General features: G+C 35.7%; 1 protein-coding gene across 5 annotated transcripts in view; it reads left to right on the forward strand.

Moving 5' to 3' along the window:
- The window catches only part of ERCC8 (ERCC excision repair 8, CSA ubiquitin ligase complex subunit), a 49,553-nt gene extending 23,368 nt beyond the window's left edge, over nucleotides 1–26,185 (forward strand). For all 5 annotated transcript variants that reach the window (XM_043887157.1, XM_043887155.1, XM_043887156.1 and 2 more), the window contains 7 exons: nucleotides 583–651; nucleotides 2,500–2,566; nucleotides 5,511–5,611; nucleotides 6,685–6,809; nucleotides 15,590–15,787; nucleotides 21,189–21,272; nucleotides 25,925–26,185. In XM_043887157.1, the coding sequence (XP_043743092.1) occupies nucleotides 583–651; nucleotides 2,500–2,566; nucleotides 5,511–5,611; nucleotides 6,685–6,809; nucleotides 15,590–15,787; nucleotides 21,189–21,272; nucleotides 25,925–25,993 (713 nt within the window). In that variant the 3' untranslated portion in view covers nucleotides 25,994–26,185. The remainder of the gene's footprint in view (nucleotides 1–582; nucleotides 652–2,499; nucleotides 2,567–5,510; nucleotides 5,612–6,684; nucleotides 6,810–15,589; nucleotides 15,788–21,188; nucleotides 21,273–25,924) is intronic.
- The last annotated feature ends 1,776 nt before the right edge of the window (nucleotides 26,186–27,961 follow it).

Consider the following 27,961-nt stretch of genomic DNA (forward strand, 5'->3'; position numbering starts at 1 on the left):
CATGAATCTCCTCACCTCTGGACATTAGTCAGCTGCTTCATCTGTAAAGCGTTTGGGCACTAACTTGTCTTTGAGGCTCACTCAGTCTGTGTCTAGAATTTCTGTGAATCTGTTACTAGTGATTTACAAGTGTGTTATTAATATGGAACAGCTAAGCTATTAAAATAAAATGATTTAAGTGATAAAATAATGTAGAGTTATAAACACATTGTACCAGTACACATTTCCTGGTTTTGATACTCTGCTATAGTTACCTAACATATGACCATTGGGACACAACCTGGGTGAAGGGTACATAGGGCCTCTTTGCATTATCTTTGCAGCTTCCTGTGAATCTATAATTATTTCAAAGTTAAATATTAAAAAATAATAATAGAGTAATAGAGAATAATCTTAGTACTGACATATGACTACAACTAAAATAATTTTCTAGTTATAACATAAAAAGACTATAGTATCAACATACATTTTTATATTTCTGCAAGTGAAAATGTCATGATTCATAATGGTAGTTTCTTATTTCCTTTTGGTGATCATTTATAATTAAATTATCTTAAACCATTTTTGTTTTTGTTTTTACAGTTGGTACTAGAGGACACAAAGTACAACTTTGTGACTTGAAGTCTGGATCCTGTTCCCACATTCTACAGGGTATTTTATTTGAAACAACAACTACTTTGAGTAAACCATTCAATAAAATGAAACATTACTAACAATGCAGTCTTTGTAAATGACATGACTGATGTATTTTGTGTTAGTTGTTAGAAGTCAACAGGGAAATAAAGATCCTTCTGTGCATTATTCTTATAAAACTAAACTATTAAGGAGACATTTATATGAACAATGGCTGCAGGGGAAGCTTAAAGGATACAGAAAGTCAAACTCAAAACCTTGTGTTAGCTCTACATTGAAAAAAATGAACTACTTATGAAACTTAAATCAGTACAGCTGTCTCTATGAGCATTATTTAATATTGTTCTAGCTGAATAGCCGTTCTTAATGTTTAGGTACTTCTTTTCTCAATAAAAATATTTTAGAAAAAATATTGAAATAAAATTTGGTAAAGGTTTACCACCTTAAATTATTTTTGCTACTTTTTTTTATCAGTATTAGATTGTCTAATTCTAAACAGTGAAAAAATAGGACGTAATTCAGAAATTCTGTTTGTATTCATCTCTGAGAAACACATAGTAAATATATTAGGAAAACTTGATGAGATGGATAACATCTGTTTTATATTATGAATCTCTATGAAATATACTAAGTATATGAAAATATATAATTTGAATAGTTAGGTAGAAATGATTTTAAATGCTGAATTCACTTGTCCTATGAACTTATCACTTGTGCTGTAAACAAAAATTTTTATATAAATGCTTTTTACAATTATGAATTAAAATAATCTTTTTCTGCTACAACTTTCGGAAAAAAGTTAAACATTTTTAGTCTTCAGAATGTTTGTCAGGGAATGTTTGATGGGAGGATTCCTACATGCTGTCTCTTATGAGTCCTTTGTCCCTCTTCAAGCAGAACAGCACGCTGCTCCCAGGGACTGAGGTCATTGTGTGAGGCAGGCTTGGGTCTCCTTTAGCAAACATTCTCTTTAGGACAAAACTGCTTAGTCTTGCTCCCCTTTCTTGAGATATGGATTGTCTCCTGACCTTGTGACTGACATTATCCCTCGTTCCATTGGTAACGGTTGCTGTAGGTTTGGTTTGCTGATCTCTATCATTCCTGAAAGAAGTTTCTTGTACCGCAGCCTATATATACTCATAGAAAAATCATTAAAGCACCTTTGCTCCATCAGAGCTTAGGTCCCCGTGTCTTTTTTGTTTCTCTCTCTCTGTCTCTTTTTCTGGCTGATTCTCTGGAGCGTGGAGACCTGTTGTGCTCACTTTCCTGCCTGGGCTTCTAAGACCCTCTCGAGAAGGCACTTTGTGCCTTCACCCCCTCGAGAGGGTGCCTGGTGCCTTCGTGAGCGATGCAAGCCCTGTGTCAAGGGCTTTATTGGTCCTCTGCGTAAACCAGGGAATATCAGCCTCTTTCTTTTACTTTCTTATCGTCGACTCCATACCACCAGGTTCCGGTCCATTAAAGGACCACAACAAATGTTTGTCTTATATGGCCTGTTGCAGGGATTTTGTTGTAGAGGTACATAAGTAAGCTTGAGCTATGTCATTTATTGATGGACTGACCTACTAGGCTAACAGCTATGTTTAAAAAGACAGACTCACTTGCTCTGGCTGTTCTTTCCAAAGCAAACCCAAGCCTTTTATAATAAAATACCATATGTGAGGAATGCCCCATAGACTTCACATTAGTATTTAAATATAGATTATTGTAAATGTGAAAAAATGATTATATCAGTTTACTTTTAAAATTTAGTCTGTGCTTTCTTCATAATCAGGCAAAGTTAATTACACTATATCTTTTGATATTTCAAAAGATTTGAAAATGCATATTTCAAAATGCAAGTCATTATATACAGTTGTTTTGCAGGTCACAGACAAGAAATATTGGCAGTTTCCTGGTCACCACGTTATGAACATATCTTGGCAACTGCAAGGTAAAATGCAAACTATTTGGGTTTGAGATTAATAATTAGGGATAAGCATTTTGAAAAGATTGTTTTATGCTAGGTACATTTTTAGCTGTTAAGTAAGTCCTGAAAAATAATTGAGTTAAAGATTTTAATTCATATTACCAAAAAAAATCTTTCTATTCATCATAATCCTAATCCTGACTATCCAACTTGAAGATCCTCATTTTTAAAAACAGGTAACAACTGAATCTATGTAGCAAGGCAAATCTCTTAATACTACCCATGAAACACTGTGCTGTGTCGTTTTTGCCTACGAAAGTGTTGCACTCTGTTAATTTAAAATTAGTAGGATTTAAATTCATTTTCTTTTAACCCAAAATTATTTTAAATCTGATTCATCACTTCCATCCACATTCATTGATTCAATTTACTGACAATTAATGATTCCTGTCATGTGCCAAGCATTGTACCAGGGACACAGAGATAGCACAGGCAGAGTCCCTCCAAGAAGGTAATAGTCTAGTGAGGGAGTATAGTCAGAAAAATCAGTGATTGCAGGACATCCTGAAAAATGCTTTAGTAGAGGTACATCTCTGAGAGGTTCAGTATGGGAAGAAAGAACAAGAGCACTTAACTCTTGAGGATCATGGGGTTTGGGAGTTTTGTTTGCTGGAAGGAAGAGTCTTGTATATTTGAATGCTGAGGGAAGAGTATTGGTGGAGAGAAATTAGTGAAGATAAGAAATGGAGAGAATAATTGGTATATCAGGACCTTGAATAGACAGGAAAAGATAATATCAAGGGTCCTGTTAGAAGGGGGACACTTGATCTGGCACATGAAGGGCACCATGACTACATGCAAGGAGGAAATAGTAAGTGTCAATACAATTAAATTTGTGACTTTGGCAGAGAAGTTCAAGAAATGCAAACTCAGTTTCTTGTATTTTAGAACTTGATGTCATCTATTGAAAATACATAGATGCAGTGTTCAGAGAAGGTAGTAAAGGTTTGAAATAGAAGTTTTAATGAATGGAAGAGGGAGCTGATGAGGGACACATAGAATTGCTGGTCAGTGTTGTCTTCTCTGTTGAAGGTGCAGCGCACTGCTGTGCTATGACACAGAAATTAAAACACTCAATGACACAGACTTAACAATTGTTTAAAAGTTGGTGAAGTCATAGGTATAAGGAACGAAATAAAATCACTAGAAGGCTTATAGGAGGGATCAATGACCTAGATAGATGTATGAGTGTCAAACAGAAAATTTTGAAACTTGAAGGGATAGGAAGTAGTAATCAAATTTTGATATAGACGTTTTAATAAAACTTTTTGCAGAAGAATTATTAGAAAATCTACTTTTTTAGGTTTATAAAGAAGTGTATCTGTATTTTTGTAAAGCTGCCAGCCCTCCTTCTCTGTCACAGTTTAGTCCCCAGAGAAACTTGTGTTAATAGTTTGCAGAATGTGACACTGAAATTTGTAATTTCTGAAGTAGAATAAAGTCTAGTATGTAGCCACAAAGTGAAAGTGTTAGTCTCTCAGTCATGTCTGACTTTGTGATCCCATGGACTGTAGCCATGGAATCCTCTATCTCTCTATGGAATTGAATTCTCCAGGGAAGAATACTGGAGTGGGGTGCCATTCCCTTCTCCAGGGGATCTTCTCGACCCAGGGATCGAACCGAACCCTGATCTGCATTGCAGGCAGTTTATTTACTGTCTGAGCCACCAAGGAAGCCCCAGTGTAGCCACAAGAGGTTGCTAAAGAGGTGTGAAGGTGAGGAGCTAGGCGTTGGTTGTGTTCCCTGCTAGAGTGGATTTACGTTGTTCTTTTCTAATTTGGTTTTCCTCAAATCAAGAGGGAGACTTAGAGGCTTTCAATTCTCAGAGTACCCCAGGAATTCGAATCAGTTCCAGAATGGACCTTGTAGTCAGTGTTAGGAGTCAGATATGTACAAATCTAATGTTTCAGAAGAGACTTAAATGTCTTCAGACTCATACCATTGCAGACCTAGTCCCCTATTGACAAGAAAGAAAACCAAATTGAGAATGAGAAACACTAACTTTTTGCCAGCTGTTCCAGTTGGCTAGGCTTGCTTTGCTTGTGATTTGTGAAAAGAATCAAAGTTATAGAAAGAGCTAAACCCTGTATTATATACATTTTAAAAGATTTTTAAATGAGAAATAGGCTTATAAAATGCAGTGTAATGCTCTTCTTGATTAAAATGGCCTAGATAAACCCAATGGGTTAAAATATTATTAAGGGCTTTGTGAGGATATGATAGCATACTTGAACTGATTTATAGTTTCCTTAGGAGTAGTTTAGAAGCTGAAATTGATTTATGGTCATGGTTTTACCTTTTTCTTTTCACTTGAAGTAAAATGCAAATAAGTCTGTAATTCTAAGAGACATTAAATGTATTTCCTTTGTTTTGGCAAAGATTGATTTGAGTACAGGAAATCAAATAAAAATATATTGTCCTTATTATTCACCTTATTTTCAGTTTTTTTCAAATAAAAAGAAAAACCATTCCTACCAAATGAATTCTTAAGCAAAGTGAGATTAGTTCACTGCATGATTCTGTAAGCATTTGAATAACAAACAGTAGAAAGGATATGGGATTTAGCAGCAAACTTACCAAGGAAAAAAGCTCTTAGCCTGTCTTGTCTTTGGAGAGAAGGATGCTCATGTCATTAAAAACAACAGAAAGAGCAACAGAATCCCTTGTGATTTAAAAAAGATTACTTTTTTTTTTTTCTGTTTTTTTCACTTCTTTGTGTTTCTATTGACTACTGGATATTTGCTGGAAAGGCAAAAGTAGAGCCACCCAAATATGCAAATGCATTTGTGCTAATACACTGAGATTCTGTATGCCAGTAAACAGGAAAGGTGGGTAAGGAGCAGAGTCCTTATCCTAGCTTATCCTTATCCTTATCCTAAATGTCAATGTAACATTTACTTCCTCTCAGTGCTGACAGTAGAGCAAAATTATGGGATGTGAGGAGAGCATCAGGATGCTTGATAACTCTTGATCAGCATAATGGGAAAAAGTCGCAAGCAGCTGAATCAGGTAATGAAAAATGCGTTAATATACGAATATGACATTGACAATATTTTTATATTGAAAAATTTGAATTGAAACCAGATAATAAATGGATGTTGAAAAATTATAGATTTTATATGTTTTTTGAAAGGCATTCACAATGAATCGATTGCTAAATTTACATCAACTAACTATGGTTGTCTCCCTTCAAAATACAAGTATGTCATTCCTTCTGTTCCTGAATTTTTTAATGTATCGGTAGAAACTTTTTTTTTTTGCTCACATGAGGCCAATTAATAATACAAATTCAGTACCATTTAGGAAGTTATAATAAATTAAAGGAATGGTAACATTTTGTGGCAAGTTTGTCACAATAAAATTTGTGGTTGTATGAGATTTGAGTCCACTGCAATCTAGGAGACAAAGTAATTCAATTGCATTTTTACAATAGAGTGTAATTTCTATGTAGATTAAAATTCTGATTTAGAATTAAATTTGGACCAGAAATAAATACATTCAGATTAACTATTTAAAACCTATGTTTGTTTTAATAATCTTTTAAATTAAGTTAATCAGACTATTGAGGATTATGCTTTCTTAAACCTGTTCAATTTGAAAGTATCACTTTTGATTGAGACTGGAACAGTTGTCTTTAAGAAGGAAATACGATATTATTGATTTTTAATAGTCCATGAAATGATTTTTAGATTGAAAATAGAGTATTAATATATAAGAAGTTTAAAAGGCATTTAATTTAAAATTTTACTGTTAGTTTCTGTATTTAATTAGGTTTAATAGCACAGGTTACTTCCTGAAGAAAAGTTTTATTTGGCAACATTTTTTTCCCTTTGGTTTTCCTGTTTTCCTCTATTATTATGGTTCTAATTGTATGGCTTATCATATTCAAATAATCAAAAGGGATGATTAATTTTAAATATAATCAACTTACATATTTTAAGTAGTTCAGATAGTTGTCCTTTACTGTGTTTAAAGGACATTATGTCCTTAATGCGTTTAATATATTTAATAACTATGTCATCAAGCGTTACCTGTGTTGAATTTATAAGAAGAGATAATCTGAATTGTGTTTTTCATTGCAGCAAACACTGCTCATAATGGGAAGGTTAACGGCTTATGTTTTACAAGTGATGGTCTTCACCTACTCACTGTTGGCACAGATAATCGAATGAGGCTCTGGAATAGTTCCAATGGAGAAAATACACTAGTAAGACATTTTTAAGTACTTTGAACCTTTTGGATGTACATTAAAGAAATGGATCTGTGACATACACTTGGTGTTTTTCTGTAGATTTAACTTTGTTTCTTGCCTCTGAATCATAGCTTTCATTTTATATTATTTTTCCATTAGTGAACTAGTAATTCTCAACTCCGGACAATCCACTGCACCTTACCCCCACTACACTCTCCTCACTTAGTGGAGAATCACTGCTCTGCTGAGCCACTGTGCGTAATGTTATGTGCCATGTCTCTTAAGTATGTTGAAGAAGAATAAAAGATTGAGAACAGCTGATATAAATCAAAGCTATATAGTTAAATAGTCAAATTTTATATTGTATCTGACTTGTAAGCAAAATCCAAAGTGAATGTTATAATAGCAAAATGTATGGCACTTTTAATACTGGAGTCGATGTGTTCTAAAAGTGCTGGATTCTTTTTTTTAATTGAAGTGTAATTTATTTCAATTTTGTGTTAGTTTCAGGTGTGCAGCAAAATGATTCACTTAAGCATATGTACATATCTGTATGTGTCTGTTTTTTCAATTCTTTTCCTTTATAGGTGATTGTAAGATATTGTCTATAGTACCCTGTGCTATGTAGTAAATCCTTGTTGTTTACATATTCTGTATATGGTGGTGTGTATCTATTAATCTATTAACAGCAGCAACATCTGTTAATCCCATACATCTAATATATCTGCCCTGCCCCACCCCACCCCACCTCACCCCCCTCTTTGGTAACTATGACTTTGTTTTCTGTGTCTGTGGGTCTGTTTCTGTTTTGTAAATAGCTTTATTTGTATAATTTTTTAGAATCCACATGTAAATGATAGCATATAATATTTATCTTTGACTCACTTCACTTAGTATGATAATCTCTAGGTTCATCCTTGTTGCTGCAAATGGCTTTTTTTTTTTAATGGCTGAGTAATATTCTAGTATGTGTGTGTGGGTGTGTGTATCTTTATCCATTCATCTGTCAGTGGACATTTAGTTTGCTTCTGTGTCTTACTATAAATAGTTACACTAGGAATATTGGGGTGCATGTATCTTTTTGAATTAGCATTTTGTTCTTTTCCAGATATATGTCTGGGAGTGGGGTTACTGGATCATATGATAACTCTATTTTCAGTTTATTAAGGAACAGCCATACTGTTTTCCATAGTGGCTGCACCAATGTACATTCCCACCTACAGTGTGGTTCCCTTTTCTCCACACCCTTTCCATGAAAGTGCTAGATTCTTATGTAGTAATTAGTTTTTAGTACTTTTTAAAAATTTTATGTTATGGTCCTTACAAGATGTACCTCTTGTTTCAGTAACTTTCAGAATAGGCTTCCAGAACTTTTTAATTTGGTGACAATACTAACAGCTAATATTTATCAAGCACTTATATCCTAGTTGCTATGCTAATAAAAATTATCTTATACTGTATAGGCCAGACTATATATGGCCTTATTTAATGACCACATCAACACTCTGTAGGTTCTTGTTATTATAATATTATTATAATATCTATTTTACACATGAGTAAAATAAGACATAAAATTAGGTAACTTGCCTGAATTTACATAGCCAGAAAACAAGTTTGACTCTAGATTCCACTGTTACCATAATGCTGATTATACCCAGACCCCTTAAAGCATTTATTAACTACCTTAAGGTTCATATTAATATTAAATCATATTCCTTTCTTTCATCCTTTCTAGCTAATTCTGTCTTAAATATTCTATGTATTACTTTTATTATTAAAAACTAACTTTAAAGTCAGAATTGTTTGTGCTAGATTAGAGTTTGCTAATCCCTCTTATTCTTTGTGAAATGTTTCTCCATCATGTCCCAGGCTGAAAATACAGGCATTGTGAGGTCTCATTTAGACTCTCCCGTTCATTATATTGTACATGTCCCTAATTAGGTCTTGCCTTCCTTTTCTCATTGTATTCGTTGTTTAATAAGTATTTACTGAGTACTTCCTATATGCTAGGCAGTACTATACAGCAGTAGACAAACACAGAAAAGTTCTCTCCTTGTGGAGCTTACCTTCCAGGGAGAGAAAGAAAGACATCCATCATTCAAGCAATGGATAAATGGATGAGTGGATGGATTGGTAAAATATGTATTATGTGCAGTAAGTGCTATGAAGGGGCTTCCCTGGTGGCTTGGATGGTAGAGAGTCCGCCTACAATGCAGGAGACCTGGGTTCAATCCCTGGGTTAGGAAGATTCCCTGGAGGAGGTCATGGCAACCCACTCCAGTTTTCTTGCCTGGAGAACCCCGCGGACAGAGGAGTCTGGTGGGCTGCAGACCATGGGGTCACAAAGAGTCTGCCATGACTGAGCAGCGAAGCACAGCACAGCACAGCAGGTTCTGTGAAGAAAAGCAAAGCAAGAAAAGGAGCACAGACAATATTGGGAAGTCGGAGTTGATGTTTTATATAGGGCAGTCAAGCTAGGTCTTACTCAGAAGATGACATTTGACCTGAAGGAAATGAAGGAGTGAGTCATCCAGCTTCTTGGGGGGAAAGCATTCCAGAAAGAAGGAAGAAAGTACAAAGACCTGCAGGCAGAAGCATGCTTGGGATGCCCAAGGAACATGCATGTGGCTCTTGTGTTAGACTAGAGTAAGCAAAGGAGAGAGTGACAGGACATGAGGAGCAGAAGGGACAGTATACCAGACCTTACAGGCTTGTGGCCGTTTATAAGGGCTTTGGCTTTTTTTGTGGGTGAAATGGAAAGCTGCTCAAGGCTTTTGAGTGGAGAAGTGACAGTGTCATTTTGGAAAAGTAAGTTGACATGTGCATCAAAGGTGAATGTGATAGATATAAATGGTAGTGAGTATATCCATAAATTGTTAATGTGATTTTATTCCATTTTTCTCTCCTTTTTGAAGGTGCTACTCATAATCTATGGATTTTTTCTAGAAGTCCGTATTTTGAATAGTGTGTTTATGATGGAATTATGTTAGTTGCTCAGTCATGTCCAACTCTTTGTGACCCCATGGACTGTAGCCCGCCAGGCTCCTCTGTTCTTGAAATTCTCTAGGCAAGAATACTGGATTGAGTAGACATTCCCTTCTCCAGAGGATCTTTCCAAACCAGAGATTAAACCCGGGTCTCTTGCATTGCAGGTGGATTCTTTACTGTCTGACCCACCAGGGAAGCCATTATAATGGATAATACATTTTAAAAAGGTCTTGATCAGAGAAAAAGTCATTCATGTAAAAATACTACAGTGGCCCAGAAACTCACCTACAAAGATACTTAAAAAAATTGAGACACTGATCCCAGAAAAGTAATTCTCAGGGAAAACACTGTCTTTAAACATTTAATGGGCTGTCAGAATAGTAAATAAATTCCAGTCCTGCCATTTAGTAACTTGGGGATATTAGGCAATTTATCTAAGGTGAGTTTATGAAGGACTATAGTCAGCTTCAATGTCTCCATTTTGTAAATCAGGATTATTATGTACCTAAACAGTCATTGTAAGGGTAGAATGGAAGTAGGTAAAGAGTTGGACCGTAACCTGCTGAGTAATAGGCATATCATAAATGATAACCATCTTCATTGTAGGGTGCTGCCTGCTGAGTAGTACCCTTACTATTTTGAGAAAAATGTATAAGTACATGCTTCCAATGTGTATATAATTATTTGTAAATTATATACACCTAGTGTTGAGTCTATATATTTTATTAAAGCTTACTTTCTATTTTTTTAGTTAAAAATGAAACAGAAATTCTCACATTTTCCTCTCACACCATAATGGATCATCTTACAGACTCCTTGAGGTGCCAGCTGCAATCTGGAGACCATTGCCTTGGAGTACAGAACACGTACCCACAGGCAGAATTCACAGAGAGATAGCTTTTGGCACAACAACAAAATTTTAAAGTAACAATTCTGGTATTTACTGTTTTAGTTACTGATGTTATCATTCACCCAGTTACCAATGTCTAGAAACTGGGAGTCTGTCCTTTATTCTTCTCTTCCTATATCCCACCTTCCTAACTAAGTCAAATTACTGGTCCTGTTAATTATTTCTTCTTAATTTTTTTCATAGTTGTCTTCCCTTCCAGCCTTACTCTGGGCCCTCAGGATTGCTCTCTTTAATTACTCTAACATCCTTCTAACTTTTCCAAACTCATCTTTCAGTGTGAAAGTCTTTCAGTGTTTCGTCAGTACACTTTCAGGTCATTAAAACAATGTTTTTGCCTACTGTCCACAAGGCCTTCATAAGCTGTCTCTTCTAACTCACCAACTTTATATCTTTATATCTTGCCACTTCCCCATTTTTTCCCTACCATTAGCCCTATTGAGTAACTTGCTGCTGCTGCTAAGTCGCTTCAGTCGTGTCCGACTCTGTGCGACCCCACAGACAGCAGCCCACCAGGCTCCCCCGTCCCTGGGATTCTCCAGGCAAGAACACTGGAGTGGGTTGCCATTTCCTTCTCCAATGCATGAAAGTGAAAAGTGAAAGTGAAGTCACTCAGTCGTGTCCGACTCCAAGCGACCCCATGGACTGCAGCCCACCAGGCTCCTCCATCCATGGGATTTTCTAGGCAAGAGTACTGGAGTGGGGTGCCATATGCCAGGCTTTCTCACCCTTCCATTCGGCTGTATAGACTGCTGCCTTTGCTGTAGAATACTCTCTTCTTCTGTACTAGCTGCTTCTCAGCCTTCAAAATTCACCTCAGGCACAACTTCTCTTTAACTCCTCTAGTTTAGCTTACATGATTCCACAGTACCTAGTGCTCACTTGTATTACAGTAGACTGTGACCATCATTTAGTGGAATGAAAGAAAAATAATTTACAACAGTGTAGTACCGTACTTTTTGATTACTGTAACCTAAATTAGTTTCTGATTCTGTCGTTTACTAGCCAAGAGACCTTGCTTGAAATACTTAACTTTTCTAAGTGTTTTCGTTTGTTTAATAATGCTGCCTGTCTCATAGTATTGTTTTGCATATTACATGAAATAATACATGTAAAATATTTGGTACACATTGTCTGATACTTACAGCAAATGTTAACATTCAGTAAATGTTGAAAAGTGAAAGTGTTATTTGCTCAGTCATGTCCAACTTTTTATGAGTAGGAGCCCACCAGGCTCTTCTCTCCATGGAATTCTCCAGGCAAGATTACTAGAATGGTTTGCTATTTTCTTCTCCAGGGGGATCTTCCTCACCTGTCATTAATTATGCTGATAGTTGTTTGACAGTGAAATGAGCTGCCTTATGATGGAGTCTCTGCATCACTGTAGGTATTTACTCAGTGACAAGATGTATATATTTCTGGGACAATAAAAGGAATTCATAAGATAGGGAATTGTATTTGCCATCATCCTATCCAACATCTATGAAATTTTCCTCCCCATCAAAATCTTTTCAAAGCCTGTACATACCTACTTGAAGACATCATAACCAAAAGTAGCCTGTTATTCAGTTCAGTTCAGTTCAGTCACTCAGTCGTGTCCAACTCTTTGCGACCCCATGAGCTGCAGCACATCAGGCCTCCCTGTCCATCAGCAACTCCTGGAGCCTACCCAAACTCATGTCCATTAAGTCAGTGATGCCATCCAACCATCTCATACTCTGTTGTCTGCTTCTCCTCCTGCTCTCAATCTTTCCCAGCATCAGGGTCTTTTCAGATGAGTCAGCTCTTCGCATCAGGTGGCCAAAGTATTGGAGTTTCAGCTTCAACATCAGTCCTTCCAATGAACACCCAGGACTGATCTCCTTTAGGATGGACTGGTTGGATCTCCTTGCAGTCCAAGGGACTCTCAAGAGTCTTCTCCAACACCACAGTTCAAAAGCATCAATTCTTCGGCACTCAGCTTTCTTTATGGTCCAACTCTCAAATCCATATACTACTGGAAAAACCATAGCCTTGACTAGACAGACCTTTGTTGGCAAAGTAATGTCTCTGCTTTTTAATATGCTGTCTAGGTTGGTCATAACTTTCCTTCCAAGGAGTAAGTGTCTTTTAATTTCATGGCTGCAATCACCATCTGCAGTGATTTTGGAGCCCCCAAAAATAAAATCTCTCACTGTTTCCCCATCTATTTGCCATGAAGTGATGGGACCGGATTCCATGATCTTAGTTTTCTGAATGTTGAGGTTGAAGCCAACTTTTTCACTCTCCTCTTTCACTTTCATCAAGAGGCTCTTTAGTTCTTCTTCCCTTACTTTCATAATAATATACAGTATGGCATTTGTCACACGCTGCTTTTTATGGTGAATACTTATAGTCATAAAATGGGGAGCTTAGGTAATCAGCTAGCACAGTGTGTGACACTGAGCACTTAGTAACGGCAGATCTCTCCTTCACTTCGTCTGTTATTAGGACTTCACTCCATGGACATTGAAGAGGTATTGATAGTTTAGATCCCAAAGGTGATTTGATCACAACAGTGAGTTACCAAGATTAATAGGTCAGTAAGTTGCAAGGTGGATTGCAGGGGGAGCACCTAAAAACACAGAAGTTAGTGAGCTAGTTCAGTATTTGTACCTCACTGAATACTTTGCAGTTCACATTTGGGATGGAATGTGGTATAATGGAAAGGACACAAGTTTTGTAGGTAGGTGTGCTGATGTATGAATAAGACCATTACAGTCTAGCAGTTCATAATTTTTCAAGGAGGAACAGAAAATTGCTAGTTGAGATTTTTCTTTTTCTGCTAGTTGTGTTTTTTCTCCATCCTCCCACCCTGATGTTATTCTACAAATTGTTGTACATGAAGGATCAAAATACGCAAGTGGGGGAATGTTATACTTTTAAATATATAAGAATTAATAAATCTAGGGACTCACTGAATACTTTGGTATCCTAGGTTTTCTCTTATGCATTATTTCTTTTTATTTTTGACAATCTCTGGTAAACAATGTTATTTCCTTTTAACATATTAGAAGAATGAAACTCAGAAGTTAAGTCATTCATTACTCATAAGAGGCAAAAAAAAGGTATGGGGGTAGAGTTGGTTTCAGAAACCCAAATCTACTGATTATAAGTTTAACGTTTTAACATTTCAGTATACCACTCCTTCAGTGGGATTGCTGAATACATGTGCTCATTTCTCTCACATATAAATCTCAATGGTATGTAAGCCGAGTGTAGTATCCATAATTACCATTGCGTATCCCTTTGAGCCTCACACATACACATGCACACAAACACACACACACACACCATTCCCACCCAACCTTTCAAAAAAGAGAAAAGGGCAAATCACTCAGTGTTTAAACTCCAGTATTAGCCATAGTGAAGGGAGATTTTGGTGATCCCACTCATAATTCTCAGATCACTAGATACTGGTTTTATGCTTACCTTAAACTGCTTATCTAAATTGTCAGCAGAAAGTAAACCTGTCAATTTCTTTAGCCCAAAGCTTCTCAGACCTTGATGGACTTACAGATCATCTGGGGATCTTGTTAAAATGAAGATTGTAGTTCAGTAGGTTGGAATGGGATCTGGAATTCCATTTCTAATTGTGCAGGTGATGCTAATGTTGTTGGGCTTGCAACTTTGGCGTACAGGTGCAGAATTATTATTTTGTTGCAAATATACAATTTTTTATATAAAGCTGCAATTAGAGTGTATATACACTATTTGTGTTCTTTTCTTTTTATACTTAACTTTTATTTCTATTTTCTACATAATTTCAAACTTATAATTTTTAACTGCTGTATAAACTAGAATTAATATAATACTCTTAGGAATTTACATCTGTTCTCAATTACTTTGCCATTCTAGATAAGGCCACATTGAATTCCTCTGGGCATATATACCTTTTTGCTGTTTAATTATTAGCCTAAGATGAATTCCCAGTAGTAGTTACTAGGTCAAGGAGTAAGAATATCTTTGTTGTTTAATGGTTACAGAGTTTCAGTTTTGCAAGATGGAAAATGGGTGGTAGTGCTGGTTGCCCAACAGTGTAAATATACTTTACGTCCCTGATGGGTGTCAGTCGTGTAGGACTTTTTGTGACCCCAGCGACAGTAGCCCGCCAGGCTCCTCTGTCCATGAGGTTATCCTGGCAAGAATACTGGAGTGGGTTGTCCTTTCCTCCTCCAGGGGATCTTCCTGACCCAGGGATCAAACCCACATCTCTTGCATTTCCTAGATTGGCAGATGGATTCTTTACCACTAAGCCACCTGGAAAGCCCTAATGTCCCTGAACTGTATACTTAAATATGGTTAAGATGGCAAATTTTATGTTATATGTATTTTTTCTTTATATTATATATTTAAATTTTGTTACATGTATATTTGTATATTAATTTTATATGCATTTTATATATGTATAAAAATAAAGTTATTCTCTCTCCAAAAATGTATTTATATATACATACGTGTCACTATTAAGGTGTACTTTATATTTTGTTGCATAATAAACCATTTGGCCTTTTAGAAGGGATGACCAAATTATAGTGCCATCTACATGTTTACCTCACTTGTAGTAATATTGAGTGTCTTAATGGTTTATTAAAATTTTTGCTAAATGGTCTAAAATGATTTTTCGAGGTTACCTTAATTTGCATTTTTATTTCTGTCAAGGTTGAAATGTGAACATTTGTTTTTGTGGGTCATTTTACTGTTTGTACTTCCCTTGTATGCAAAATGTACATGTATGTCATTGGTCCTTGTTTCTATTAGGACAGTGATCATCTTTAGACTCACTGGAGCTGTTTCTATAGTATAATATTTTAAGTAAATGGTTATCTCTGTTGTCTTTTTAATTCATGTATAAGTAACTTTATGCTTTTACATCCTGCAGGTCAACTATGGAAAAGTATATAATGATAGTAGAAAAGGATTGAAATTCACTGTCTCCTCTGGCTGCAGTTCAGAATTTGTTTTTGTACCATATGGTAGCACCATTGCTGTTTATACAATTTACTCTGGAGAACAGATAACTATGCTTAAGGGACACTATAAAAGTGTTGACTGCTGTGTATTTCAGTCTAATTTCCAGGTAAGAATGATACTTAAGGGAATTTAAAATGTTCAGGTAGCTAGCTTGCCAAAACCTGTGGGTTTTGTTTTTTTTAACATCTTAACCTTTCTCTTTAGTCTCACCAATGGAACAGAGTGTTTTCCCCATAGAACTTTTGCATAGATTATCTCATATGCTCCTTTAAGTGATTCTTCAGTGTAGCAAGATTGTTGGGATTTTCCCTGCCTTGTAGATGAGGAAAATAAGGCTTATAAAAATTAAATACCGAAAGAATGAAAATTATGGGTTATTGCTGCTGCTGCTAAGTCGCTTTGATCATGTCCGACTCTGTGTGACCCCATAGATGGCAGCCCACCAGGCTTCTCTCTCCCTGGGATTCTCCAGGCAAGAATACTGGAGTGGGTTGCCATTTCCTTCTCCAATGCATGAAAGTAAAAAGTGAAAGTGAAGTCGCTCAGTCATGTCCAACTCTTTGCGACCACATGGACTGTAGCCTATCAGGCTCCTCTGTCCATGGGTTATTGCTAGGGAGGGACTTTATCACCTATTCAGTCACTCATTAATAGGCATTACTTAATCTGTGTCTGACACTATGAAGTAAGATATACAGGGCTAGTTTTCAGCTAGCACACATCTATATGGCAGTATTCGTTATTAAAATACTCAAACACATATCCTTTAGTTTGTTACATAGCTGTTGTACTAAGCCCCTTACATGACCTCCAGCTTCACCTCATCTCCTGGAGCCTCCTAGACCTCACTTCAACCCAGTAACTAAGAGGGACCTTTGAAACCCTGCTTCTACTTTATGTCCAATATCTCTTCTGATGGCCAGTGTCCTGATGTACTACTTATTAACTATTTTTAGTGTTACTTCTGAGAAAATAGTACTAAGGCAACCAGGGGATGATAGAACTTGCCTCAATCTGCAAGTAGATTGACAGAGGGTGATTATCCATTCAAAGAAATTTATAGAATACAGTACTTTTCTTATCCAGAGTCACTAGAGACAAAGCCGAGATTTTAATTCAAGTATTCTGACTTTTCACCTAAAGTATTGCTTTCCACCTAATCAGAGCTTCCTAGCAGATGTTCCTGCTAGGAATATTGGACTGAAAGTGAGTGAAGAATGGATTAGAACAGATTAAAAGTAAGTAAAGATAATTGATTCTTCTCAGTCCCTGAAATTGCCAGAACAGGCCTAGGATAGCCAGAAAGCTGAGGCCAGTTGCCTCCTGACAAATACCATTTCTATATGTGCTATGTACTAAGAAAGATTTGAATTACTTTATTATATCAAAAAGCTTCCAGCTCTTATCCCATTCCATCTATTATGATTTCTGAAAAGGAAGATAATTATAAATCTAAATTGCAAAAGTAAAAGAATAGTGCTTTTGCATCCATTTAGCAGCAGAACCCTTTTACCAATTATATATTACACAAAAACTTGCTATCTGAAAATAAAATTAATATTTATAGTAATTCTGCTATAAATATAAAATTTTGAAGATATATCCAACATCAAAATAAATAATGATAATAGTTGATTCTTTTCTTTTGACTAGAATAGGGATCCCTGAATCCATTCTGCTACTAGTAATTAACCTAATAACTTGGGAGTCTGATGAGGAAGGGAATATTTACATAGTCTCAAAGTTGCACCCTACAAAATACTAATTACAAAGATAAAATAATTTTACCTTGACTAAGACTGGCATGCGTCAGCTTAGTCAAATTGTCAAAGTGTATGGGATATTCCTGGCAAAGATATAGTACCTTAATTTAATCATGAAAAAACAAGGTTACCTGACCTTAGTATGTCTTGAGTATATAATCTTGTCTTCTCAGGAAGTAAATTGCTCTACAGCACTGGGCATATGAAAATATCTTTGCACCATCCACAGTAACCATGCATTCTAAATTTTAAATAGTACAGTCTGTAGAATTTTGTTCCATTTAGGAAATTTGACAATGTGTAGCTAAGTATAATTTACCTAATTTTCTTTACATCTATATTTCCTATAAGTTACTTAATAATCTTATTTTCCCTTTACCAAGAACCTTTACTTTTATTTTTTTAGAAAAATGCTGATTGTACCACGCCTCAAATAGCTTTTGAGATGAAAAAAATAAAACTAAATAATTTAATACCAGATCAGAAAGAAAGTTGTAGTGTTAGAAATATTTGTGCAGAAATACATTTGTGAGAAAAGTAAACAGTCAGAGTTTTAACTTAACATTTTGCTGATTTTTCTTTTTAGCCCTTATTCTTTACTTAGTAGCTTTTTAAAAAATTGACCTACTGTTTACATCTTGTTTTTTTTTTCAGTCTGTATTTGGTTTATATCCTGCTCCCTTCTCTTGACAATATGAATGTTTTCCAGTGCCATTAAATATTCTTCAAAAATAAATTTAGTGGCTATATAATATCATATCATATTAATGCAGCATAAATTTGTATATAAATCATAACCCTGGACAATAATATTTGGGAAATTATTGTTTTATTATAAATATAATATTGGTGATAATAACCTTGAATTTCATATGTGTCTTTAGCATGACTTCTTAGAAATGTATGCAGAAACTTCTGTCACATACAGAGATTTCAGTCTCTGAAAGGATTATATCAATTTATACCCTCTGTATGTGAGAGTATCTATTTCACTGCCCCATAAAAATATTTTTAGTACTAGCCAATATAACATATTTCTGAAGTTTTCTCAGAAGAAGAATGAACATTGTTCAGCATGTAGAGACACCATATCCAAAAAGACATTGTCATTGACTGCATCAGTCCAAGCTTATAAAATAAGCTTCTCAACAAGCATGGCATATGACTCTTAATGCTCTTCAGCAGCTAGTTGGGCAGTTTTGAGCTAAATAAAACTTTTTTTTAATTCCTGGCCTATTTTAGCTAGAAACTCTTACAGTTTCTGCAAAGTAGTTACCTGAGGAGGCTTTACAAATAGCTGAGGAAAGAAGAAAAGCAAAAGGCAAGGGAAAAATGAAAAAATACATCCAACAGAATGCAGAGTTCTACAGAATAGTAAAGAGATGGGAAAGCTTTCTTAAATGAACAGTGCAAAAAAAAAAATAGAGGAAAACAATATAATGTGTAAGACTAGAGATCTTTTCAAGAAAATTGGAGATATCAAGGGAACATTTCATGCAAGGATGGGCATGATAAAGGACAGAAATGGTAAGGACCTAACAGAAGCGGAACAGATTAAGAAGAGGTGGCAAGAATACACAGAAGAATTATACAAAAAACGTCTTAATGACCTGGATAACCACAGTTGTGTGGTCACTCACCTAGAGTTGGACATTTTGGAGTGTGAAGTCCAGTGGGCCTTAGGAAGCATTACTACCAACAAAGTTAGCAGAAGTCATGGAATTAAGCTGAGCTATTTAAAATCCTAAAAGATGATGCTCTTAAAGTGCTGCACTGAATATGTCAGCAAATTTGGAAAACTCAGCAGTGAGCACAGATCTGGAAAAGTTCAGTTTTCATTCCAATCCTGAAGAAGGGCAATGACAAACAATGTTCAAAGCACTCACTTCACTTACTAGCAAAATTATGTTCAAAATTCTTCGAGCTAATGTCTCCAGCAGTACGTGAGCCAAGAACTTCCAGATGTACAAGCTGGGTTTAGAAAAGACAGAGGAACAGAGATCAAATTGCCAACATTCGTTGGATCATGGAGAAAGCAAGGGAGTTCCAAAAATATATCTACTTCAGCTTCATTGACTATGCTAAAGCCTTTTGACTGTGTGGATCACAACAAAATGTGGAGAATTCTTACAGAGATGAGAGTACCAAACCATCTTACCTATCTCCTGAGAAACTAGTATGCAGGTAAAGAAACAGCAGTTAGAATCAGACACAACTGACTCATTCCAAATTGGGAAAAGAGTATGACCAGGCTGTATATTGTCACCTTGGCTTATCTAACTTATATGCAGAGTAGAAGTGAAGTCCCTCAGTCGTGTCTAACTCTTTGCGACCCCGTAGACTATAGCCTCCAAGGCTTCTCCATCCATGGGATTTTCCAGGCAAGAGTACTGGAGTGGGTTACCATTTCCTTCTCCCGGAGATCTTCCCGACCCAGGGATCAAATCCAGGTCTCCCGCATTGCGGGCAGATGCTTTACCCTCTGAGCCACCAGAGAAGCCCATGTGCAGAGTCCATCATCTGAAATGCCAGGCTGGATGAATCCCAAGCTGGAATCACGATTGCTGGGAGAAATATCAACAACCTCAGATATGCAGATGATACCACTCTAATGGCAAAAAGTGAAGAACTAAAGAGCCTCTTGATGAAAGTGAAAGAGGAGAGTGAATAAAGCTGGCCTGAAACTCAGCATTCAAAAAAACTAAGATTATGGCATCCACTTCCATCACTTCATGACAAATACAAGGGGGAAAAGTGGAAGCAGTATCAGATTTTCTTTTCTTGGACTCTTAAAATCACTGCAGGTAGTGACAAATTAAAATTAAAGCCCTGAAATTAAAAGATGCTTGCTCCTTGGAAGAAAAGCTATGACAAATCTAGACAGCCAAGGACATTATTTTGCCCACAAAGGTCCTTATAGTCAAAGCTGTGGTTTTTCCATTAGTCATGTATGGACGTGAGAGTTGGACCAGAAAAAATGCTGAGCACTGAAAAATTGATGCCTTCAAATTGTGGTGCTGAAGAAGACTCTTGAGAGTCCCTTGGACTGCAAGGAGGTCAAACCAGTCGATTTGGTTGGTCAAACCAATCAAACCAGTTGATTTCCTACCCTGAATATTCACTGGAAGGACTGATGCTGAAGTTCCAATACTTTGGCCTCCTGATAGAAAGAGCCGACTAACTGGAAAAGATCCTGAGGCTGGGAAAGATTGAAAGCTAAAGAAGAGAGCAGTAGAGGATGCCATGGTTAGATAGCATCACCAACTCAATGGACATGAATTTGAGCAAATTCTGAGAGATAGTGGATGACAGAGGACCCTGGTATGCTACCATCCATGAGGTCACAGAGAGTCAGGCACAACTTAGCAACTGAACAACAACATATGGTTTCTTCGTTGAAAGCCTTTATTAAAGTTCAGTTATTGATGCAACCATTTTTTTTATTCTCTGACACTTGAAATATATAGATACAATTGATAAAAAAAAAAAACTATGGCGATGGTTTTTGTGAATTTTAATCATGTAAGCAAATTCTAACATATCCTAATACTATTTTAAAATACAAAACAAAGTTTTACTATTTCTTAAACAAACAGAAAAGGGCATCACTCCAGTTTCTTTGGGGAATAGAAATAGATTTCATCTACTCTAACCTAAGAATTAGTCATTTAAAAAATTGTTCATTTCACATTGGCATCAACTTTCAACTGACCCACAACCACATCTTTGTTTTCTGTATTATAGGAACTTTACAGTGGTAGCAGAGACTGCAATATTCTTGCTTGGGTACCATCCTTATGTGAATCAGTTCCTGATGATGATGATGAGGTAAATATTTATACAAGTTGTACAGTGACTTCTAAATAATAAAAAATTTTTTACTAATTTACTTTAAATGGGAGAGGCTTTTAAAGCATTTCTTGCTATTTTCTGATTGTTTAAATAATTTACCTGTATAATACATTAGGAAAATTCAAAAAAATATTGAGAATGAAATAAATTTCTGAAGTTTATCAATTACTTTTAACATTTTTATTTACTTCATTCTTGTTTTTTCCTGTGCATATTTTTAACATAGTTAATATCATGCTTGAACATACAGCTTAGCATCCTTCTTAGACTTTTTCCATGTCATTAATAACTATTTGTAAACACTGTCTTTAATAATATAGCTTTCTGTCACTCTTACTTAAATTTACTTAAATATTTACCTTTTTTGAAGACATTTCTTTTGATCATTATAAACAAACCAATTTATAGCTATTCGCAAATTATTTATATTTCTGACTCCTTCTTTGGTTATATTCATAAAAGTAGATTTATCTTGTTTTCTTTCAAGTTTTTTTTGTTGTTGTTTAATATTTTTGGCCATGCTTTGTGGCATGTAGGATCTTAGTTCCCCAACCGGGGATCAAACCCATACTTCCTACAGTGGAAGCATGGAGTCTTAACCAGTGGATCCCCAGGGAAGTGCCACGACTTCTTGGGACTTGAGTTATCTTGTATGACATTTTTAAAGCTCTTTATTCACACTGTCAAATTTTATCAGTTTGCACTTCTACCAAATAAATTAGTGTAAATATGACACTGTGAATAAAGAACCTGAAAAATGTTGTGGGAAAACAAAGATAAATAAGACATGATCTCTGGTCTTAGGTAGTAGCCTCTTAATTTTTCTATTTTCATGTCAAGCTATCTAAAGGTGAAATTTTATAGATATGTGTCTAATTTGGTTTAGTATGACCTTGAGTAGTTTTAGTATACAGCTGCTTTAAAAACTGAATTTTTTTTTTATACAAAGCTTAAAATGTTAATTACTGTGTCCTGCTATTGGGGAATTATTGTATACATTAAATCTAACTTATAACACTAGGCCACATTAGAATGTTTAACATTCACCAAATGAAAACTATAAAAATAAAAGTAAATCATCTTTGACCTGTGTATAAAAAAAAGATATTAGAAGAAAACTGAAATTGTTTATTTTATAAAGATAGTATGTGACTCTGATGGTTTATTTCCTTATTATATAATTATGGTGATAGTTTGATTCTTTCCCATCTGGAAGAATTTTTGTATGTAGGCAGTTAAGCTGAACAATTATAAATCAAATAGGGATACACAAAGAACAAGGTTTTATATTTACCTGTTAAAATGCACTATGTATGTGCTTTAAGATAGGCACCATTCTCTTTATAAAATGATAAATGCTAAGGTTATTTCCACAAAACTTTTGAAGAGTCCTGTGAATGTAGGTAGAACATGAATATGATCATGATGCAGATCTCAGTAGAGTAGTCTGTGTACACAAGACCCTCTTCCTTACATGTATACTTACTATTTAACTGATATTTAGAAGTAGTTTCATCTCACCTCGCAAATGAATGACTGCTGCAGTTCCTCAGAGAGGCAAGTTAACACAAAACACACACATATGTACATTTACACACTCACCTGTCTTTACTGTCAGGTAAACTCAATAATAGTAATACTGGCAATTGAGTTCGAATTCCAGTTCTGCCATTCGTTAATGATCTAGGGCAAGTTTATAGTATCTTCAAACATCAGAATCATCAAAGTAAAATTGTTCCTAGGTTACCTTTCAGATCGACTTTTGAGATGAGATATACTTCTCCATCAACCAAGACAGAATCCCTTAGGATTGTTTATTCTGATACTCAACCTATAGAGGAGGATTTATTTCTACCATAAAAACCTGAAGGGCATTTGGCAATAGAAACAGGTTTTATGATCTTTAAGCATAAATCCTATTATTTAGTTGACAGGTTGCTTTTTTTTTTTTTTTTTTTTGCAGAGGAAGTTTGTTTTATTTTTCTGAGGGATCTGGATTCCTTTTGCCCACTCTTCCTAAAATCTGGTCACACTCAAGGCATGCCTGTACAATTCCTAATCACTTTTTCCTGCCTGAGATCTCTAGAGTGACTATATTATATTCTAAATCTGACCTCTCATCAAGAATCTTACTTTTATTTTGACAGTTACACAATATGTAGCTGTTTTATTTAGATGTATAATCTTGGGGTCTTTCCTGGTAGCTCTGTGATAAAGAATTTGCCTGCCCGTGCAGGAGACGCCAGTTTGATTCCTGGGTTGGGAAGATCCCCTGGAGAAGGAAATGGCAACTCACTTCAGTATCCTCATCTAGGAAACCCCATGGACAGAGGAGCCGTGGCGGGCTACCGTCCATGGGGTTGCAAGAGAGTCAGACTAAACAACAGCGATAAGATGTGTAATTACTTTCTGTATTCAGGCAACCCTATGTTCTACCTATAAAGACTTTCCACTAATTACCAGTAAAAAATTTTGAATTTATCAAAGTTAGTAAGATACATGTGTAGAAGATGTTAAAATTGTTTTCATTCTTCCTTCCCATTCTATGGACCTGAACTAGATCCCCTTTTAACTCTTATTTCCCTTCACAACTCAGTAGAACAGGCAGGCTGGTTAAGGAGAGATGGATATGTTCAAGCAGAGACAGAATGTCCACTAGGAGGAGATGTTGTAGAGAAAACTGAAGTAGTGGATGGTAGTTAAGTTGATCCATAGGTCTCAAACAGTACTATATCATGTGTGACTTTTTACTGCAGCTTTCAATTATAAGTAAGATGTTTTATTTGTGATTTTTAGCAATAAAATGTACTTCTAACAATACTGTAATACATTCATTTTTTTCTTTACTACTATAAATACAGTAAAATTTATATGCAACTGCATTTCTAGTTTTCACTTAATTATTTTTGTTTGCCTATCATAGCAACAATAATTTACATTAAAATATAATTCTGCTTCTCTGTTGATTCTCCAAATGAAATTTAGTGCTTAATAGGGTATATATTGGGCTTTCAGAGTGAAATTAGGAGACATGGTCTTTGTGTGACTTATCTACCTAAGGACATTTTAAGTAGACATCTAAGGCAGAGTTAAAGGCTTTTAGAGATAGAGTAGGGAAAAATAATCACCTCACCACAGAGGACAATGCGTCTTTAAATAAACTGTCACTAAATAACCTAACTTGGTAGGTAAATCATAAACCCAGGAAGGTAGGAATTTCAGTAAATGCTTGGTTGAAAGAATAAACAGACTTCAGTATGCCACTCTTGCATATCAGTGGACTGCTACTAGAAATAAGTGAATAGTTAGCTAAGCTTTGATAATAGTTTTAGATCTGGACACAGGGTGTAATGGAATTTTGCTTGAACAACTAAGTGACAATGGCCAACATTATTAGATTAAGTAAAGGACTCAGATCCATAGCGTTCACAGCTATAAAGAATACCTAAATTATTATGTTGTTTTCTGACTATCCTGGCTGATACTTGGGAAATTTACTGGAAACAGCCACTTTTTTCTACTGTTATCATTGTTTGAATCTTAAGAGTCTAAGTCATCATGTTCATCAAAAAGGAAATGAACATTCTCAAATATGTAGTAAGGGTTACCCTTAACATAAAATATTGGTATATGTTGTAAAAGGTAATACTTCTAAAATAATTTAAGAATAATCTAAGTACTAATATGTTATTGGGTTTGGGATATGAACAAACTGACAGCAAATGTAAAAACTGCAAAATAGGAAGCCCACATGATTCATAAAACCTAGGTACTCAAAAACAACAACAAAAGAGATCATTTCAAAGTCCCTTAATCATTTGCCTAAGAATAAGAAGGTAGCCATTCAAACAAATTCCCCAAATAAGTGAATTGATTTGAACTACTACAAATATTAAAATTCCTCTATTGCTGATTATATTTATTTAGGTACAGCTCTAAAGTTGCAAGAATACTGTGATGTTTTGTTGTTTTTGAAACACCATCTAATGCATATTCTCTTTCAAAGAATTCTCCCAGGGAAACCTGTGTGCTAATGACAAAATGTTACCAAATCTAACACATTTTGTCTGTCTTTTTCCAGTACTTTATTAGCTATAATAACAAACAAACAAACCTCACTACTTCATACCAAAAAGGGCATTGCTCCATTTGTTGAACACCTTATTCCCTGTATATGAATTTTGCTGATTTATAAAAATCAGGTCCATCAAAACAGTAAAAATTGCTCACTTTAATATTTTGGGCTGTCAAGCCAGCCTACAGACCTGAGTCCAGTCTTAGCCACATGGATATGAGTGTGCCCTGTACTCCTGGTAACTCCAAAGGGTTATTTTAAAAAATGCCTTAATAGTAGTAACAGCATCCTGTGTGTGTGTGTCTGTGTGTGAGGTAACTACTTTGAAGGAAACAGAGAATTTGAATAAAGTCTGATATGTCTATTTAAAATGAAATTGCATTGTTTTATATTGAATGTGGGTGTTTCTTAAGTTACTTTTGGTTTTAAACGAACAGTTATATAGTTTCTTTCAAAATAATCTAGTTGCTTTTATCTGATTTCATAACTATATTGTGAGCCTAAAATTATGAGGTAGAATAATTGAATCTTTCTTTTTTGCTTCCTTTTTTAGACTTCAACCAGATCACAGTTAAATCCAGCATTTGAAGATGCCTGGAGCAGCAGTGATGAGGAAGGATGAATATTGTTCTTAGTACCCTTTTGTATCTATCGAAACTTTTAAAACTGGACTATTTTATCTTTTCAGTTGTCCAGTTCAGTTCTGTTCAGTCGGTCAGTCGTGTCTGACTCTTTGCGACCCCATGGACTGCAGCACGCCAGGGCTCCGTGTCCATCACCAACTCCCGGAGTTTACTCAAAGTCATGTCCATTGAGTCAGTGATGCCATCCAACCATCTCATCCTCTGTCGTCCCCTTCTCCTCTTGCCTTCAATCTTTCCCAGCATTAGGGTCTTTTCCAATGAGTCAGCTCTTCGCATGAGCTGGCCAAAGTATTGGAGTTTCAACTTCAGCATCGATCCTTCCAATTAATATTCAGGATTGATTTCCTTTAGGATGGACTGGTTTCATCTCCTTGCAGTTCAAGGGACTCTCAAGAGTCTTCTCCAACACCACAGTTCAAAAGCATCAATTCTTCGGTGCTCAGCCTTCTTTATAGTCCAACTCTCACATCCAAACATGACTACTGGAAAAACCATAGCCTTGACTAGATGGACCTATCTTGTCCAGTGACAGCTAAATGAGCCGTAAATTTGAGTGATTGTTTTCCCTTTTGTCTTAAAATAAGGTTAATATTTGCATGAAGTCCTAAAACAAAGTTCAGTATAGTTTATTTAATGAGAACATTTTTCCTTAACCCCAATTGCTATGGCTTGCTGCAGCCGCTATAGTACAAGGAGACAGGTTGTGGTATCCTCTCTGTGGGACCCGAGCAGATTGTCTGAACGATAAGATGCAGTCTTAGAGGATGAGCAAGCAGAGGTTATCAGCACTGACTTTCTCCTGCTGGTTGTACAGTCACTTTGTTCATTTTCACCTTCAAGGGTGATTTTACTGAGGATTATATCAAAAATTATAGTTGAAAAGTTAGAATCAAAATTAGTTTATTTTTATTAATATGTTCAGTTTTTGCAGTGCTTTCATTAATTTAACCATTTTCTAGCTTTATGTTAAATATTTTTTAATTCATTGCCTTCCACAATTGAGAAAATGTATTATAGGAGGTTTTTAACTTAGGAAAAATCCTACATTTCCTTTATTTTAATGCATCAGATGGCAGCTTGAACTACTTTTCTATGAATCTGGTTACTGTGTGACCAAGTCCTACTGCATTCATCAAAGCAGAAAATATCCTGTCAGGTAATTGGGTTTAAACATGAAATGTCATAAAATTTCTCTTTTTTTGTTGGGGTATAGCCGATTAACATTGTCAAATGTCAGAAAATTTCTATTTTATTTTCTGCTCTTGTATCATAACCCACAAGTGATTATCATGAGCCTAGTCTTATATTCCCTTTCTTTCTGATTCTTATCAATAGGAGACTAGTTAATGAGGTTTTTGTGAGCTTGACCAACTATACAGTTGAGTTTTTCAATGTGTAACTGTTAGGCCTCATATCAGACCTTTCTGGCCAAATGTTTTCCTTACGTTTACTTTATAGTTGCATCCTTTTAAAGCCCTGACCATGTTACTCTCACTTTTTCTCCTCTTAGTGGGGATTCTTATAACCTTTGAGAATGCTGTTGAAATTGGAATTTTTTTTTTTAATTTTAAGAAAGAAGAAGTCTTTCTACAAACTGCAAATACTGTACAGATAACTGGCTACATTTTTAAAAGATCCATCTGCTGGGGATGAGGAATGTCAGCCCTCCTAGTGCCGTGGACAAGTCTAATCCACTGACCGGGCAGTGCTGGCAAGCATTGAGGCCATACTAGTACCTAGTGTCTGTGACGTTATATGTTCCTATAGGCGTCCATAAACCATTTCCCTTTCCCCCTCTGAGCTTTTCAGAGTCAAATTTCAGCCTGTTCCTCAAAGTGGTAAGAGATGACTCCGCCTGAACACTTGCTTAGGTGTTGTGGGCCATTTGTGGGTTTGATGTGAGGGCCTTCTCAGGAGATCATGGCTTCCTACAAACACTGTTGTTC

This window comes from Cervus elaphus, chromosome 25, assembly GCF_910594005.1.
Source record: "Cervus elaphus chromosome 25, mCerEla1.1, whole genome shotgun sequence".
Taxonomy (NCBI): Eukaryota; Metazoa; Chordata; class Mammalia; order Artiodactyla; family Cervidae; genus Cervus; species Cervus elaphus.